This window comes from Heliconius melpomene, chromosome 20 (genome assembly GCF_056956725.1).
Source record: "Heliconius melpomene rosina isolate 202511_hmr_F chromosome 20, ASM5695672v1, whole genome shotgun sequence".
Classification (NCBI taxonomy): domain Eukaryota; kingdom Metazoa; phylum Arthropoda; class Insecta; order Lepidoptera; family Nymphalidae; genus Heliconius; species Heliconius melpomene.
Window position 1 is genome coordinate 13630919 of NC_140408.1, and position 17556 is coordinate 13648474.

Here is a 17556-nt window from a genome sequence, read left to right on the forward strand (position 1 = left end):
TTTTTTCTTCTCACAGCTCTTTTAATATGTAAAAATGTAGATATGGCCTATATATTAAATGATGGATGGATGTTAAAAAAATGATTTTAATATTATAAAAGTAACGTAATATTGCGTCGTATCTCAGATATGTAATTTTTTTCTTACTTAGCCGTTTAAGTAGACTTTAGTTTTTTTTCGAATTGACTAAATTTTAAAATTAAAATATGATATACAAAAAAAGACGTTTGTTTTGTTTGTTCTTATAAAAATCTAGGGAATGTATGATAGTATTTTTTTTTAGTAAAATGCACTTACATTTCTTTTTTTTTATATTGTATTATAAAAGTTTTAAATGTCGAAGAGTTGAAATTAAGCAATTTGCAATTTATATTTTGGGTCGAAATTTGTTAAAGGGAAATACTTGCTTATTTTCGTCTCAAAATCACAATGTCATTCTGATATTAGTTTAGCATAGAATGGCAATACTAACGCTTTTTTAATACTGAGATGGAAATACTGTCGTGGTGTTGCCAGGTTTTAGATCGACATTAGAATTAATATAAATATAATTTAAATAAAATTTACTTTTTTAATTTTAGCAAACAATTATAAATATTATTTAGCGATAAGCTATTTTTGATAAAATTCTAGTGTAAATGATAGATTTTAAAAGTGCTCTAATGTCGATTTTCACCTATATGTCATTTTTTTTCTGACGTCAAAAACCTGGCAACACCGATCAGATAAACACAGTAAAAAAATATTTTAACAACTCATGTAAATAATAAGAATTATAACTCGTGTAGTATATTAGCTTTTTAATTTAAATAAAAAGAAAAGTATGCTTTTTTATTATTATTACTATCTAACTTGGGGTTGCTAGTTTAAAAAAAATCCATTGAATTTTAACATTATGGAGGTTATATGTTTGTAATCCATAAAAATTCGTGGAAACAAAAAGAGGGCTGATTTTTTTTTAAATATATTATTCGTTTTTTTTTTAATTCAAGACTGTGATCGCTCATTGGTTAATTTAAATATTTTTTATTAAATTGTGATAGTATAAAAAAAATCAGTCCTCAAACAAAATCACATTGCGACATTTGTTTTACGTCATTGTGAATTTGACATATGTTTAATTTAACATTAAAATAAAAGAAATAATTGTCCCATTTCAGTTATATCTTTAATATAAAATTAATGTAAGGTAATTAAATTAAAAAACTTTTTTCTAAACAACTTAATTTTTTTCTATGATTCTTATGAAATTACAACTTTTTACATTGTTTTTTTTTGGTTTTTTATTTTTATTTGTATTTATTGGATGTTAGATATAACTTTATGGGATAAAATATATAGTTCGGCGGTTCAAATCACAAAGCTTATATTAGATAGTTTAATAAAATATGGCACTTTTGGCGGGAAAATTTATGACAAAAAAGTATAAATATTTTTTTGTATTGTATTTCCTATTTAATTAGCTGTTGAGGTGCTTATTTATTAATATTGGTATTGAAATATAATTCATTTTTTTATGCAAAACTATTATACGCTTAGACTAAATTTGAAATTTTGAAATAAAACAATCACCTTTTAAAACAAAGCACTATCCAACAGATTAATTATTTGCTTTAAATAAAATTGTGTATCTAAATATAAATTCCTGTCTTCTTTAATGCAATTGTTTGAAATTTTATTTGGCGCTGCATTTAAATTGTTGAAGTGACAGTTGCGTTGCCATTTGTCCGAAAGTTTTTTTTTAAATCGGTATATTTACAATTTTATCAAGATAGAGCTATAGTGGTTTAATTTGTAGTGTATTTAAAAGACTTATTAATAAAAAAATACTGACATTACTGACGAAGAGTTTTTTCCTTTTATAAAATAAAATATATATATATATAATTTCGTTATATAAAATGTATAAGTTTGTATCATGGAAACAATTTAAATAAAATTTATAATATATAGAATGATGCTTAGAAAGCATGCGTTCAAATCCAAATACATTTTATTTTTTATGACAGATAACGTAGATGTCTATAATTTTTTAAAGATTGCTTGAAGAAGGCTTGAATATAGACTTTTTGACCAAAGAAGCAGTTACAAACACTATGTTTTATATACAAATGACATCTTTTGGACTATCATTCCAATTAAGCCACTTTAATTCTATCTATAAAAGCGTGCAAAATTATCATTAGAACATTTTTTTCTAAAATTAACATATATAATGTATGTAAATAAAAAAACTGCCACTAAAAAGAAATCGTTTGATAATGTTGTCATGTTTGTTTCTAACGTCACGTCGTTTAGTGTGCGATGGAGTTAGGTTTTTTTTACTATCAATATGGTAGGTTTTAGTTATTTTTTTTATTATGAGTAAAATAATTAAATGGCAAATTTGTTTATAGTACTGTCTTTGGTTTTATTTAAACATTCTGTATAAGTGAGACATAATATATCTGTTTATGAGAGTGGAGTAGAGGAACAGAGGGAAATTAAATGACGAAAGTAAAGAAATAGGTAGTTTATATAATTATTCTTAAACCATTTCCAGTTTATTCATTTAATAACTATAAAAACGAAAAAAAATAAACGATAAAAATGTCCATTTCATTTTCTACATTAAATAAATATTAAATATACTTAAGTGCAATTTTTAAAGTGTGCAATTTTTTTTATAATACAAAATTGCAGGAGGATAATTGCGTTTTCCCGCTCTGGCAAGAGCGAATTTTTTTTATTGCAGTGTCTAAATGAATATGGGAGTGTCTTGACAAGTAAGTTTGTTTTGTGCCCATCCTGCTATATGTGAGATACAGCTGAAGCGAAAAAAAAACATTTTTAAGTATAATATTTAATAATTAAAATAAAGACGTTTTTAACAAATTTTCTATAATAATATAAGAGATTTTTTATTGGACTTATAATATATTGTACCATAATATCGTACTTTTATTGGAGTTGGTTAATAAATAAAATAAAAAAATATATTAGCTTAAAAAAAATTGAACACAGTCTAATTAAAGTACAGTACAGTCGACGTAAGGTTATTTGAAATGTTCAATGAAAATAAGAAAACTATTACTAATAATCAAATTGCCCAGCTATCTACAGCAAACTTCAGATCGGCCACAATACGTTGACCGTACTGTTTTGTATGCAACAAAAATTGTAAATCCCATATAAAAATACATGGAATATGCAATATGGAAAGTATAACTTAATTGCTTAGAAAATGTATACAAAAGCTACGGGTTCGAATCTTGACGAGTAAAATTTTATACAGTTTCAATTATTTAATATTACATACTCGTATCTTAGTAGGTAGGTCGTAGGTACTTATGAATTACACTTAAAAAATATTATAAAACTATAACAATTGTACTTTTAGCAATCTTCATTTTCTTATTACTAAGTAACCAGCGACAAAACCAGCGGCTTCGCCCGCTTAACTTGTCCTGCATAAAGCTTATCTATCTCACTTCTATTTTAAGTTGGTAATTACATTTTAACTATTAACACATCGTTTTCCAATTATTAAAAAATCATCATATCTTTACCATAGTATAAAATCAATGCCAAGAAAAAATACAGTGGCATATTAATAAATAGACAGACGCGACCATCAAATGTCCAATCATAATGGGGAAGCCCACTTTGAAGAACTGCATGAATGTGAACCTGTACCCATGTTGCTCCGCCACGCCCGCGCACACCACGTTAGCGCTCGCGCCGATGAGGGTGCCGTTACCTTGGGAATAGAAAAAAAAATACGTAATTGACAATCAGCTTTAAGCAGTATCCCGCATATAGCGGAAACCTAGTGTAAGACACTCCGATTACATTAAGACATTTCCGTTCCTAACTTTCCGCCGAATTCTCGAAGGTAGAACCTTCGCTTTACTCTTAAACCTGCACCACGATGACCTCAATAAGGCAAACGTGAACGGCAATGTGAACGTGATGATTGTGGGTTTGATATACACTCAGGGCTATGAATTATTTGAATTTCCCTGCAACCGAAAAACAGAATCCGGCATTTATCCCGCGTATTAACACGATACGTTTCAAATTTGTGTGGAAAGCGGAGAGTAGTGTCTTCACAATAGGTTCTCTCTGCCTTTTCTGCTTTATGGTTGATACAGGTAAAGGTATAAATATAAATTACTTACCTAAGAGTAGTCATAGTGTTTTAAGGGTGTCAGTTGTCCACTATCTTGTTTTTAAAGATATTATTGATTGTTGGGTTGAGGTCACATGGCACATTTTTAACACTTTAAAGTATTTACCATTAGTTTACCGAGTTACTTACGGTGAGAATTGAAAAAAAATATAAATGGAATATAGAAAAATGTAGTAATATTACCTCCCAAACAAGCGCCGTACAGTAAAGACCAAATCAAAGGTGACATCGGCAGGTTAAGGGCTGGATTCGAACCTATTGACACCACTACTCTCACCATCATTGTCGTAAGTGGTATATTGTCGACAAATGCAGAAATAGTACCGGATATCTGATAAAAGTGTATGGAAAACATAATATTTTAAAGATGTTTGGTATTTTTTTTGTACTGATTAATAAACATTTTAAACCTTTTTTTTTTTTAATTAATTAATATGATAGATTTTACGCTGTATCTTGCACATAGCAGGGTAACTAGACGGTACATAGCGTAAGAGACTCCGTTCCGTATTCTCGAAGGCATTTGTGTTGAGTGGCGAAACTCAACGCCGCGCTTTACCTCGTTACCAGAGCGAAGAAATGAAATACTTAATATTATGGGGTTACAAGGGCGACAGGTCACTCCGACAGGTGTCTAACTTTTATATAAAACGTATACAATTTAAACTTATTGTACTTACCCACAATATAAGTATGATGGCCACCCCTAGTCTCGCACTTTCATCTACTTTCATTATCAATTGTTCCATTAAACCTCCAATGTATAATATGAGCCCAAGTTTAGACAATGCCTTCAAATAACAAACATAAAAAGATATTAAAAAGTAAAAAACGCAGATAAGTATATCATGTTTTTTTGACATGATATTATGTGTAGATAGATTTAGGTGAAGAAAAATATTACCTCCATTAAAACAAATAAAGCTCCAAAAAACAATAAAGTGGACCACTCCACCCTGTGCAGTATTGGTTCCAAGTCTGCTCTGTCTGCTAAGATGAGCAGGAGGATGGCACCTAAAAGTGCTGTCATGGCTAACGATACACGATCTGGAGTAAAATATAATTAATAGACGATTGTTTTATTTTTTTATTTCAATCTCGCAAATATCAGGGGAGAACTTAGTGTTAAGACACTCAGTGCCCATTAAGACACTTCTGTTCCTCTTTCCTTTGAATTAGCGTATCTAGAGATATTTTCCGTGTTCGGGGGGCGATGGGCTGGACTTTAGTTTTGAACAGATATGTTCGTATAAATGGTATAAATTTAATTTTTCGGACCAAATTTTTTGTACCTAAAATTTCTGGAGAAGCCCCCACCGTGACCCCCTTCTTCCTACGCCCACGCTGTTTAGATATTTAAGTATAAAATTCAATACTTACTTAATTCAGGAATAGAATGAAGAAAGAAGACAGTCACAACAAAGATGATTGTCACTGTGGATTTTATTAATAGCACTTTATCTCTTATTTTGTACTGAAAATAGAAAAAAAAATCTTAAATATTATATTCTACGAATTTTATTGTTTTGTTACAAAATATTTATTAACGGCAACTCAAGGTACAAAAAGGTACAACTAATACGGACCTAGGTTCTCTCTATATAGCGTTATACTGAAAAACAAAGGAAAATAAATTTCAAATTACATAATTAAGTACCTTTTCTTTCAAATCAACTAAAGTACTTCTAAAAGTATGTTTAGGACAGGCTCGTTTTGTACTTTCCTTAACCATTGTTTCGAGTTTGACGGTTAATTTAGTGATTTTTCTTTCCAATCTCTCTCTCACAACATTTACACCTTTACTTAAATGTGGTAATGAGTCGGCAGCGCGACGCCATATTGATATTTGATGACGAAGATCTGTAATATTATAAAGTATATTTTACCTACATACTTATTGAAGTAAAAAAAACAGAAGAATGCTGAAGAATTATGCGCATTGTTAATTTAGGAAAAAAATATTCTAAAGTGTTCTGAAGTAAAGTTCTAAAAGAGGCAAAACGAGACAAAATTCTCACAAATTGTTAAAGAAAACGACTAAACATACCTTGAATATCTCTTGGAACTCTTTGCCGTAGTTTATTTGTATCTCTATACATAAATCTTATTTGTATAGATGTTTGTACAACCACTAATAAAATACCCAGAGCCATGTGCGCTGTGAAGTTTGTGAAGTTGATACCCTAAATATTGGGTGAAAATTAGTTTTACGTGTATTGGACATTTAAAATTTTAAGTTAACGAATAAGAGTAAAACCCAACAAAAAATACATGCTATACATAGCATAACCGTATGACTTTAAGAATGTGACAGGTACGGGGTTCGATTCCCGCTCGTGGTATTTAAATAGTTCATATTTTCATTTTTGCCTACCCTGCTATGTATGGGATACAGTTTGAAGCTAAAAAATACTCATTTGAAAGCTTTTGCAAATATAATCTGAAGATAAAAAATACACTTACAGCTTGAATGACAGCTTTATTAGAAGCGACGATGACATTCGGGGGATCCCCGACAGGCGTCGCAGTACCTCCAATATTGCTATATATTGCCATAAACATTAATATTGGAACTGGATCTAAATCCATCACTTCACACAATCTAAAATAACAACATATATATTTGAATTACATGATCAAGGAATACTTGAATTAAAAAATTGATAACATTGAATTGATTGATTCATATTACGTCTATTTATATTTTTTTAAAACAAATCAAATTGAATTAAACGATTGCTAGGTTGATGTACCTAATAGTGACTGGAGACATGAGCAGTACAGTGGTGACATTATCGAGGAAAGTTGACAGAACTGCCGTTATAATACATAGTAAATATATCAAAGGCCATAACTTGCCTTTTGTTACCTGAAAAAATAAAATAAAATTGTGTTCTTTCATAATTGTCATTTTATACGTAGGATTTTTAAACTATTATAAATTTGGCAATTTAATATTATTTATTATTCATTCAATTCTCCACTTTATATTTACTATATCTAGAGATCGTAAATAAATAGATTTATTTCTAAAATATTATAATTATTATTACTTAAATTCACCTCAAACGTAAAAACCGCTAAATAATCAAACAGGCCAGTTTCAGCCATAATAGCAACAAGTATCATCATGCTGAACAGTAGTAGCAGGGTCTCGACATCAAGCCACGACACTATTTCAGGGAGTGTCGGTCTCTCACCAACCAACGCTAGAGCAGCTAGAGAGCTTGTTGACACTGTTATAGCTGCCATTGTCCTGTTTATTACCTGAAGTTGAATGGTCAAATAAATAAGTATAACATTGATTTAATATGACCTAAAAACATTCACATTTCAATTTTCGTTATATAAACATTTTTTTTTCTTCTATTAATCAATTCGTTTATCATTCAATGTTTAAATTCGTTTCCCTATTTTTTCAGTAAAATTCCACAATGATATCCATGTGACTGTAAACGACATGATGGCGGGTTCGATTCCTACTCGAAGGAGTTAAATATTTTCATTTTTTGGCTCTGGTAACAAGGCAAAATATAGCGCTGAGTTCTGCTGCTTAGCGTCCCTGTTGTATTCGGGAAATAACATGAAACTATTTTTACCAGTTTGTAAGTAAAATAATATCTACTTATTTAATTAAAATATTTAATAATCATTTCAAAATTTTACCTCAAAAATAATTAATATATACAATCCACAGAGTAATATAACCGCGTATATCACACCAATTGTCACATTTAGTGGGTTCGGAGTGAAACTTAAGGTGAATGGCACTATTTTCTCCGCATTAGTGCTCACGTGGAGAGTTATATTAGAATTTTTCATATTATCAAATTCTTTAGTACGTATCTGTCCTTCGAAGAAATCTAAGTCTTCTAAAAGTAATATTTCCCACTGCTGTGATTTCTGTGAAGTAAATTTCATTTTAATATGTTATATTTTTTATTGTTTTATCTGTTTTAAGACCGCCGTGGGCAAGCTTGCAACTGTAAATGCGATAGGTTGTGGATTCGATGCCTATTCGGGGGAATGATATATTTAATAATTATATTAATTTCCCCGCTTTGGTAATAAATACAAGTGCGGCGTTGAGTTCTGCCGCTCTACATGCAATACCTCCAGAATTCGTGTCTTAATTTTATGTAAGGTAAAGGTAAGGATACAATCCAAAAAAATAAAGATACATGGGATGAAAGTAGAAGTGCAATAGTCAATGTCTCTTACCTTATCGAATGTCGCATTTGACAAAGAATCTTTCATCCAAACGTGAATTTTTGATAGATTTTTTATATCTCTAGTTTTCAAAATATTTTCAGACTGTTCAGAGAGAAACGGCCCCGATATCTTAACTAATATGGATGTGCCTTGTGATGTATCTATTGGAAAATCTGCAAAATTGATTATAAATTGTTAGTAGATATTATATTTACTTTTACTATTATCAACTTAGGTCGTCGCTAGTAGTGTATCCAGCGAGGTGAGGCGACGACATTCTCCAGGTTCTCCTCTCTAGCAACAGTTGGGAGCAATGAGCAGGAGATAGAGCTTAGTGGCGTGTCATTACCTACATTTACTCGTATCTCCAGCAGTGGACGAGGATAGGCAAATAAGCAAAATAATGAGGGTCTAATTATATTATTTTTAATTTAATCCAGTAAAAGTGTATAATATATTGAAATTTCACTTACATAACAGATACATAAGACATAAAAAGAGAACTGAAGAAAATTTATTTTTTGTTTGCGTTTCAAATGTTGGTCCTCCTAGGACCTAATAACTCAAAAATGCATTCGACTGTAAGTGAGATGGTTCGATAACATCTCCGTTAACAAAAAAAACTGCGAAGTTCAGCTCCGCAAAGGATACGGAATAGTGTTTTTTTTTTATATAACATTGTAATGAAGTTAAACCACATTACTCACTTACTTTTCTCCTGACTCCGACTGACACCTGAGCTCATGAACATTTCATTCTTTTCATTGTAAGTAAGAAACACGGCCGTGAAGAACACCCAACACGCTAATAGTATTGTTATTTTTGTGTAGTATTTAGCTTTTTTGATCTGTAATAGAATATTTTGAAGAGAAGTACAGAATAATCATTATTTTTATGTCTTAAGATATTAAATATAAATATATTATTTTTTTAATTGCACCATATTCATCATATAATTTTAATTTCACAATAATTTGGTATGTAATTTTCAATTACTGAAAAAAAAGGTTAAGATTGTTTAAAACCTTTTTTAATACGTAGTGTTTTCTTTATTTTGTTAAGGTTTGGAGTTTTTTCTAATTCGTAATATTTACTTACTTGTGGATGTTTATCTGTTCTGGTGTGAGATGAATGATGACTTCTAAAAATATAAACAGAACAATTATTGTATACGTTCAACATCGTAAAAGGTTCACAATATAAAATGTTGTGCAATAAAATTGAAAGTATTTTTATTATAGTTAAAAAAGTGTGTAGTCCTGGAAGCGACGGTTGTGTGTTCGGTTCCCATTTGGGGGAGAGAAATATTTAATTTAATATTGTCACTCTACCTGAGTGAGGAAATGAAAATATATAAATATATTGTTTATATAAATATAAACAAGACAAAGCGCGGCGTTGAGTTCCGCTACTCAACAAGTTAGCACTGAGTTTTCGTTGTCTACCCTGTTATATGTGTGAAATTAAAAAAACTTACGTTTTTTCATCTTCTTCAATACCATTTTCACAAAGTTTCTCAGTAAATTGATGATCATTTAGTATGTCAGACACAGACAGTGATTTGTCTCTTGTTACAGTATTTGTGTTCTTTGAATTAGTTTCTGAAAAATATGAAAATCATTTAAATAATTATTTATAATGAATAAACCGGTCTTAAATTACGATAGCATATCGAAGCTAAAAAAATCTAGAATACTAAAAAGAATTATCTAATAACATAAGCTAATATATAAAGAACTAAAGTTTAATATATTTGCTATGGTGTCATCTGACATACTATATTTAGTAAGGTATAATGAAATTTTCGTTCGTTTAATTTAGAATTATCACACTCCATATTTGGCTAAGAATGTTTGAAGGAAGACCGTCGAGGCGCTGAATATTTTTGGTCCTGCGAGCCAGACAAACACTTTAAATTATATTAATCAAATATATATTTTTATCACTAATTTTTATTTACTTCTGTGGAAATATTATTGAATTTTACATATTCTATATTATAAATATAAATATTCTACAACAGGAGATTTAACAAATTGTGTTCCAAATATGCCACAGCAGTATTAAACAAATCAATAACGTCTCACCAATTTCCTCCAGCTTCTTTCTAATTTGCTCCATAGAAGGGTCTCTTTTCACTTCATCAGGCAGCTCCATCCATGATTGTAAAGTGTCAGCTGTGATCTCTCCACATGACACCAGAGAATATGTGCTCCGGTTCAAAACTTGGTTGGAATCATTCTTTTTGTGGAACGCACGGAATATTTTCTCCATTTTTAACTCGTGTGATACCTAAAATATATATTTTTTTATGAATTATATTAGAATTTATCATAAAGATTTATATTTAGAATTTTATTTTATTTCTAAAGTTTTTGATGCGGTATTTGTTCAGTGTTTGATGGGTGTGCAACCTAAGCAGTACTGCAATTCTAAGCAGTACTCATATTTATATTAATTAATGAAAAAATGGAATACACCGACGATATATTACTATTGTTAGTCCGATTCGTACAATGATATTTCATACTTTTGTTTGGATTTGTAACGTAGCCAATGATTTCATATTTTAAAGGAGACAGATGCGAATTTTCACACTTTATTTTGAATAGGTACACAACTCTTTTGTTCCACTCAAGGCATTGACCGTACACTTATATTCCAAAATAGACTAATTCATCTTGCATAGATATAATAATATATATTCTTCTAGAATCCCTGACTCCGATTGAAGAACTCTTAGTGAAAATCGTATTTTAATTCGTTACGTAGCTCGAAAGATTTTGGGCACTTTGGTGAGAAACACCTTTCTGTTATAGAACACTACAAACTAATGTTTCTTAGAAGAATGTGTAAAATGGAAAGAATATGATACCAGGTCCTGCGCAGTGCCTTCTTATGATTTATCAGGACACATGACAACACTCCTTAGGGTCTAGACAGAAAGTAGAAAGTAAATTATTCCGTGGCCACATATTCTTAGGGCGGCCTGTCAGATAACGAGCCTTATGTAAGAGCACCATGTAAGCTGATCCTCTTGGGTTAAATGGTATAGAATATCTATGAAGATGGCAAAAATTACATATAATCTTGCTATATTTATAAATCCAGATAAAACCTCGCAAATGACCGTGAAGGCCACATTGCTATGCGTGTATTATTCTAACTATATGTAATAATGTAACATTAGCAAAAAACTTAGGCTGTAAACGTAGGCGAAGTGTGTGACTGTAAACACGACAGGTTATAGGTTCGATTCTCATTCGAAGAAATTTAATATTTTAAAGTTTATAAGTTTTTTTTCGCTCTGGTAAGGAAGTAACCCGACGTTGAGTTCAGGCACTCAACTTGCAATGTCACTAGAATTCGGCGAAAAGTGGGGAACCGAAGTGTCATAACGGGAACGGAATGTCTTAACACTGGGTTCCCAGGCTGCCTACCCTGCCATAGCAAGGTAAAAAATGCCATAGAAAAAATTAAATACTCACGAATTTTATCCTTCTTCTCCCAAAGAAAACTTTAGAAGAATATTTAAATGTATCTACTTTTATTTATTATTTACATTTACAAAGGTAACTAGCATAACAATATCAGAAATATAGCATGTTGCTAGTTAGATATCAACTGAGGTTAGAGGACGTTATTTCGCATTAAATATCACAAACGACGTCTGCCATTCATCATAATTATTGAAACTACGTATTGCATTCGGTTTTCTTCTTGTTTCTATGAAATTTAATCTTTTTTTTGTTTCACGCTGTATCCCGCACACATCAGGGTACTTATCAGGCAGAGGGAACTTATTGTTAAGACATTCCATTTTCCTCTGAATTAGGAAACTAATATGCTAATATTGACCAGTGTGTAGAAAACGGAGTGTTTTCCACTATGCGGGAAAAGGCGGCAAATATTACTGAATGTGACAGTAATACTTCTAATAATTTTATATAAAAAAGTCTTGGAAAATAATACTAAAAAAAAAACACTAAAATATAAATAAACTATTACATTACTAGCATTTTAATATTTATATTACTGCTTACTGTAATAATACCTACTTCCGCTGACCTAGGGCAAGTGTAACTCGACTATACCTATAGCTAACCAACCTAGTCTACGAAAAAACAGGTATACAAAGATTTATGTGAAATATTGATAATAATTTAAATTGAGTATTATGCAATATTTCGATAATCGGGTGGGGCGTGGGCTTCAGAGTGTCTTAACACTAGGTTCTCTCTGTCTACTCAAAACTTGACTTAATTCAAATCTAGAGATTCTAGATATATATATTTTTTGGCTTGAAGCTATAAACCGCATATAGCAGGGTCAGTAGAGGTACGAAACTAGTGCGAAAATATTACGTTTCTCACTTTTCGCCTAATTTTCAAGACATTGTAAATTGAATGGCGGAACTCAACGCTGCACATTGTCTTGTTACCAGAGCGGAGAAAATCGAAACCACAACCGTTTACACTCGTTTACAGTCACACGCTGTACGGCTTCCTGTTAGATGCATTACATATGTGCTAATATTCACATCTAGATAAACAATCAACACTAGGTCTAGACTTCCCGACACGTAGTTTGAATGGGTGACCTTACATTGTCATGGCGTTTCTTCCTTTGAGACTATTGGGACATGTTAAGAATTATTGTTTTTAGTAAATAGAACAACCGCCTGAATGATTGTGATTGTTATGAACTCAAATCCCGTTTGGGTAAGTGGCTATTTTTCTATAGTAAATATATTATGGACACTGATAGGATCAAAAGAAAGTATAATGATAATTTTGTAATAAATTAAGAAAAGACGGAAGGCCTCGGTTGCCCACATTCCACACGGGGAATCTTTTTAATTCAGAATTTTTTTTAGTAACAGTGTCTCAAAAATTAGGTAATGCTTCGGCAACGGAATGTCTTAATGCTAGATTTATTCCGTCGACCCTACTGTGGGCACGATACAGCTAAAATGTTTTTTTTTTATTTATAATACTTATAGGAAATGTATGCATGATGACAAAAAAATTGTAATGTTATCACAAATTCATTTGGAAGTAGATACATCTTATCTTTTTTACTTATCTTTTACAGTTGAGTATTTACTATCTTTAACAGCTTCTTAATCTTTTTTATTATTACATATAAAAATATTGAGACCGTCATTGCGCAGGGGCACAAGCGTGTGGCTGTAAACGCGACGATTGTGGGTTCGATTGCATTTTGGAGGAATTTATATTATTATTTATTAATATTTATTAAAGCTCGGCGTTGAATTCTGCCACTCAACACGCAATGCTTCAAATTCGGCGGAAAGCGGGGAACGTAGTGTCTTAACACTAGGTTCCCACTGCCTACCTTGTTATATGCAGGATACAGCGTGAAGCTGAAAAAAAGTGTAGTTATCGTATATAGCGTTCTCTGTTAATCTATACGAATTGTATGTATTGTATTGTATGTCAAGTGACAGAACTTAATGCCGCGCTTTCTCTACGAAATAAAAGTAGTGTTTTATGTAGTTTTTTGTTAGGATAGACAGAAGGAACCTAGTGTTAAGGCACTTTCTTACCCGCTTGCCCTTTAGAATTGTACTTAAAATAATATTTGAGTATGATCACCTATTTAAACTAACAAGAAACCTCCGTTTCACCAGAAATTTCTTGAAACTTAAAATCTAGTCGAGATGATCCTTTTTGACAGTCGAACAAAATCGGTCCGGCAGGATTCGAAATATGGGTATTTAGATAATTTAGATTTAGGTAATTGACAGTTATTTGGAGTTAATTGAATTTCAATTAATGTTATAATTATTACATCGTGATATTCAAAGATAATAGAAAAATATTTCATGACATTACATTTTAAAATTTCAAGTCATTTAAGCTTGTTAAATATAAATTTTCATTTCTCCTGCCTTTTAGATGACATATTTGAGAGCTTATGCCAATTAAGCTCGCATCCTGCCATTATTTTGTTGTACATTTATTGTATCCTCTTTCAGCTTCACGCTTTATCCCGCACATCAGGATATAGGGATAGGGAGAGTGAACCGAGTTTTAAGACATTCCATTACCCACTCCCTGTCCAATTTACGATCCATTGCGTGTTGAGTGGCAGAATTGGAAGCCGCGATTTGTCATGTTATTAGCGAGGAAATTAAAATCATTCATTCCCCGATTGGGAATCAAGCCTAAAACCGTCGTGCTTAAAATCACATGCTTGTGCCCCCTAAATTTGAGACGAATTAAATTTGTTATATTAGTATGTCTATATACACACGAATAGTAGGTATATCTAAAATTTACAAATAGTAATCACTATTACATTTTTTAAAATATTTCTAATTTTTATAATATTTTTAATTTTTATATTTTTTTACAAAATTTATCACATATTTGAACCCTGGACCCCTTAGCTCAATCTCTTATTATATTAATTACTATGCTACCATATTTATCCTTGAATTTGCTATTATCAATAATATTTATAGATCTTTACTATATTTGCGTTGCCTTGTCAACAGTAAATAATAATAAATGAACTAAAATTAAACACACTGTGTACGTTTAATAAAGAAAAATTGGCAAAGTGCCAAATTAAAATTAATTTCAATTAAAATTTACCGCAATCATATAATAAATAAAGTTATGTACATATTAAATAAACACTTACCGAATTAATTGCAGTTAAGCTTTATGAGAGATAATTAAAAAAAATACGTATAGCGTCGCGCGCGCATGTTTTAGTACTAATTTGCAATTCCGATTGCAGATAAGTGCAAATGAAAATGACATTTGTAAAGTGTTGTCATTAGTAATTTAAAACGAGAGGAGTATTTGCATTGCCATTAATAAAAATATTCTCATTTATTTAACAAATAGTTCAATTAATTTTATTTTATATATTTTTTTATGAGAATAATAATAAAAATAACTAATTAAAATAATTTACTATAACTTAAGAAAAACAATTAATACTGTGTACGGACCTTGAGAGGGATGAATTGAAATTTTGCATATTATTTACCGCATTAGTTACAGAGTAACGTTTTTGTTTAGAATTCAAAGTTGTGTTTTATTTAGATCAACAAAAAAATAAGCATAAAATAAAAAAAGAACAATTAAATCAGCATTTTTTTTTTCGTTTAAATAGCCAACTATAACTTTTTTTTCGCTTCACGTATTTTCCCGCATAGAAAAAAGAAGAAACTAGTCCCAAAACACAACATTTTTTTTTTCCACCCTAATTTCAAACATTGAGTACGGGAATCCAACGTTTGAACTTATTAGAGCGGGAAAATGAAAATAATTCAATGCTCCGAGAAGGAATCGAACCAACAATCATTGCGCTTACAGACGAACACGTGTAGGACACAATGGCGTGTCTCCTTCCTTCTCCATTTTTTTGTAGAGAAGAAATGTATACAGCGTGCTTATCTATATATATATAAAAGGACTTGTCCTCACTGACTGAGGTAAGACGCACGCACAACCGTAACCGCTGTGCATAGATACGTTAAATTTGGACAAAAGTTTACTTTCGTAATCTGGACATCCACTAAGCAGGGATTTTGAAAAATTTGAACCCTAAAGGGGTGAAATAGGGGTTCAAAGTTTGTATGGAAAAAAATTTTAGATTTTTATAAAATTTGAAATTTAGATTTTTAAAAGTATTTAATTGAACACGTGTTTTATCGTTTTCTAGAATTCTCCCCCTAAGAGTGCAAATAAGGGGTTGAAAGTTTGTATAGATTTTTTTAAATCATCACCAATTTTTATAAAATTTGAAATTCAGACTCTTAAACGTATATAATTATACACATGTTTCATGGTTTTCTAGAATTCACCTCCTAAGGGTGCAAATAAGGGGTTGAAAGTTTGTATGGGAAAATTCTTAAATCGCCACCGATTTTTATAAAATTTGAAATTTAGACTCTTACAAATATTTCATTGATCACATGTTTCATGGGTTATTAGAATTCACCCTTAAATACGCAAGCGAAGCTGCGCGCGTCCGCTAGTAATAAATAAAACCAAAAACATCAAATTAAACCCAATTTATTTATAAGTATACAATTTACACCTTAAACTAGACCTGTACAAATCATATATTTTAGTTAAATAATTTCTAAACTTATTATAAGCATCATAAATATGTACTACGCACCATTAGAAAAGTGACCTAACTCAAAATATCTTTATTTTCTGATTTTAAGAAAAACTGATAAATAAAGCCTATGTTAAAATGATATGATGATTTCTTTATTGTACTATAAGTACGAGTATAAGAGATAAGAAAAAAAGAAATTGTTTATGATGATAGACTTATCTATAGAAGACTCTTCTACCCGCGCAAATGGGCACATGAAAAATAGGGGGATACACAAAATGGTGCAATTAAAAAAGGATAATATTTTTTAAATTTCACACTATATTCCGCCTGTAGCATGTGCTTACTTTACTTAGTGTTAAGACGCTACGGTGCCTACGCACCGCCCAATTTTTGAGACATTGAGTTAGGCCATTGACTTTCTAGGGGATTTTATTTATATTTTATAATTTTGGGAGTATATATATTTACTATTTAATATATAAAAATAAAGAGGTAATGATCGTTTTGTGATAAAATATTATATTTATATTATTTTATACACATTTTGATATAATGGGGAAGTGGTAGCAAGTTCATTGTGTCGTTTATATTTTTTTACTAGAAATAGACATGAGACTCTCCATATAGTTTTTAAATCAAGTATATGAGCATTTCAGGAAAAAAAAGAGAAGGGTAAAACACAGAGAAGTGAAGGTATATCTGGGGTAAGCGAAGATTGACAATTTTGATCAATATAATTGACTGTATCAAGCTCCTCAGATTTTACATATCGTCGCCTAGATGGTAAAATGAGTCAACCTACAAAATATAAAAAGTGGAATGGTTCAACAAAAAAAATTGTTTCTATAACTATAAAAAATTTTTTTATAAGATTTTTATTGTAATTATAATATGTTTTTGCATTAGGTTAACTCTTTATACAATCATGGTGACGATAATAAAAAAAATAGATACTAATTCTATTTTTTTTTAATTAAAATATATTGCTTATTTTTTTTTAACACTCTGTATAAGTTATAATACTATAGTGTCCCTAATATATTATAAGAGTTTATAAATAC

At 30.6% G+C, this 17556-nt stretch overlaps 1 protein-coding gene across 2 annotated transcripts; it reads right to left on the minus strand.

Moving 5' to 3' along the window:
- Window positions 1–2825: 2825 nt before the first annotated feature.
- Window positions 2826–15154, minus strand: LOC146528114 (P protein-like). 2 transcript variants are annotated; one of them, XM_085205245.1, is made up of 17 exons: window positions 15056–15154; window positions 10471–10675; window positions 9861–9984; window positions 9482–9524; window positions 9095–9230; window positions 8393–8556; window positions 7838–8074; window positions 7235–7438; window positions 6925–7040; window positions 6635–6773; window positions 6219–6354; window positions 5829–6031; window positions 5552–5645; window positions 5076–5218; window positions 4852–4962; window positions 4355–4502; window positions 2826–3739 (listed from the first exon to the last, which is right to left on the minus strand). In XM_085205245.1, exons 2-17 carry the CDS (start codon window positions 10655–10657, stop codon window positions 3561–3563), a joined length of 2364 nt encoding a protein of 787 aa, XP_085061371.1. In that variant the 5' UTR covers window positions 10658–10675; window positions 15056–15154; the 3' UTR covers window positions 2826–3560. The 2 variants fall into 2 exon arrangements, with proteins under 2 accessions (XP_085061371.1, XP_085061372.1); XM_085205246.1 differs by lacking the exon at window positions 15056–15154 and adding an exon at window positions 11872–12009.
- Between the last annotated feature and the right edge of the window lie 2402 nt (window positions 15155–17556).

What these genes read in the sequence shown, in the direction of transcription:
- LOC146528114 (XM_085205245.1), bottom strand. Translation starts at nt 10,657, where the DNA reads ATGGAGAAAATATTCCGTGCGTTCCACAAAAAGAATGATTCCAACCAA. An exon ending in CAGTCGGAGTCAGGAGAAAA is followed by an intron (nt 8,557 to 9,094) that starts GTAAGTGAGTAA and finishes TCAATTTTGCAG; the next exon opens with ATTTTCCAATAGATACATCA. An exon ending in ATGTCTCCAGTCACTATTAG is followed by an intron (nt 6,774 to 6,924) that starts GTACATCAACCT and finishes TTGTTATTTTAG; the next exon opens with ATTGTGTGAAGTGATGGATT.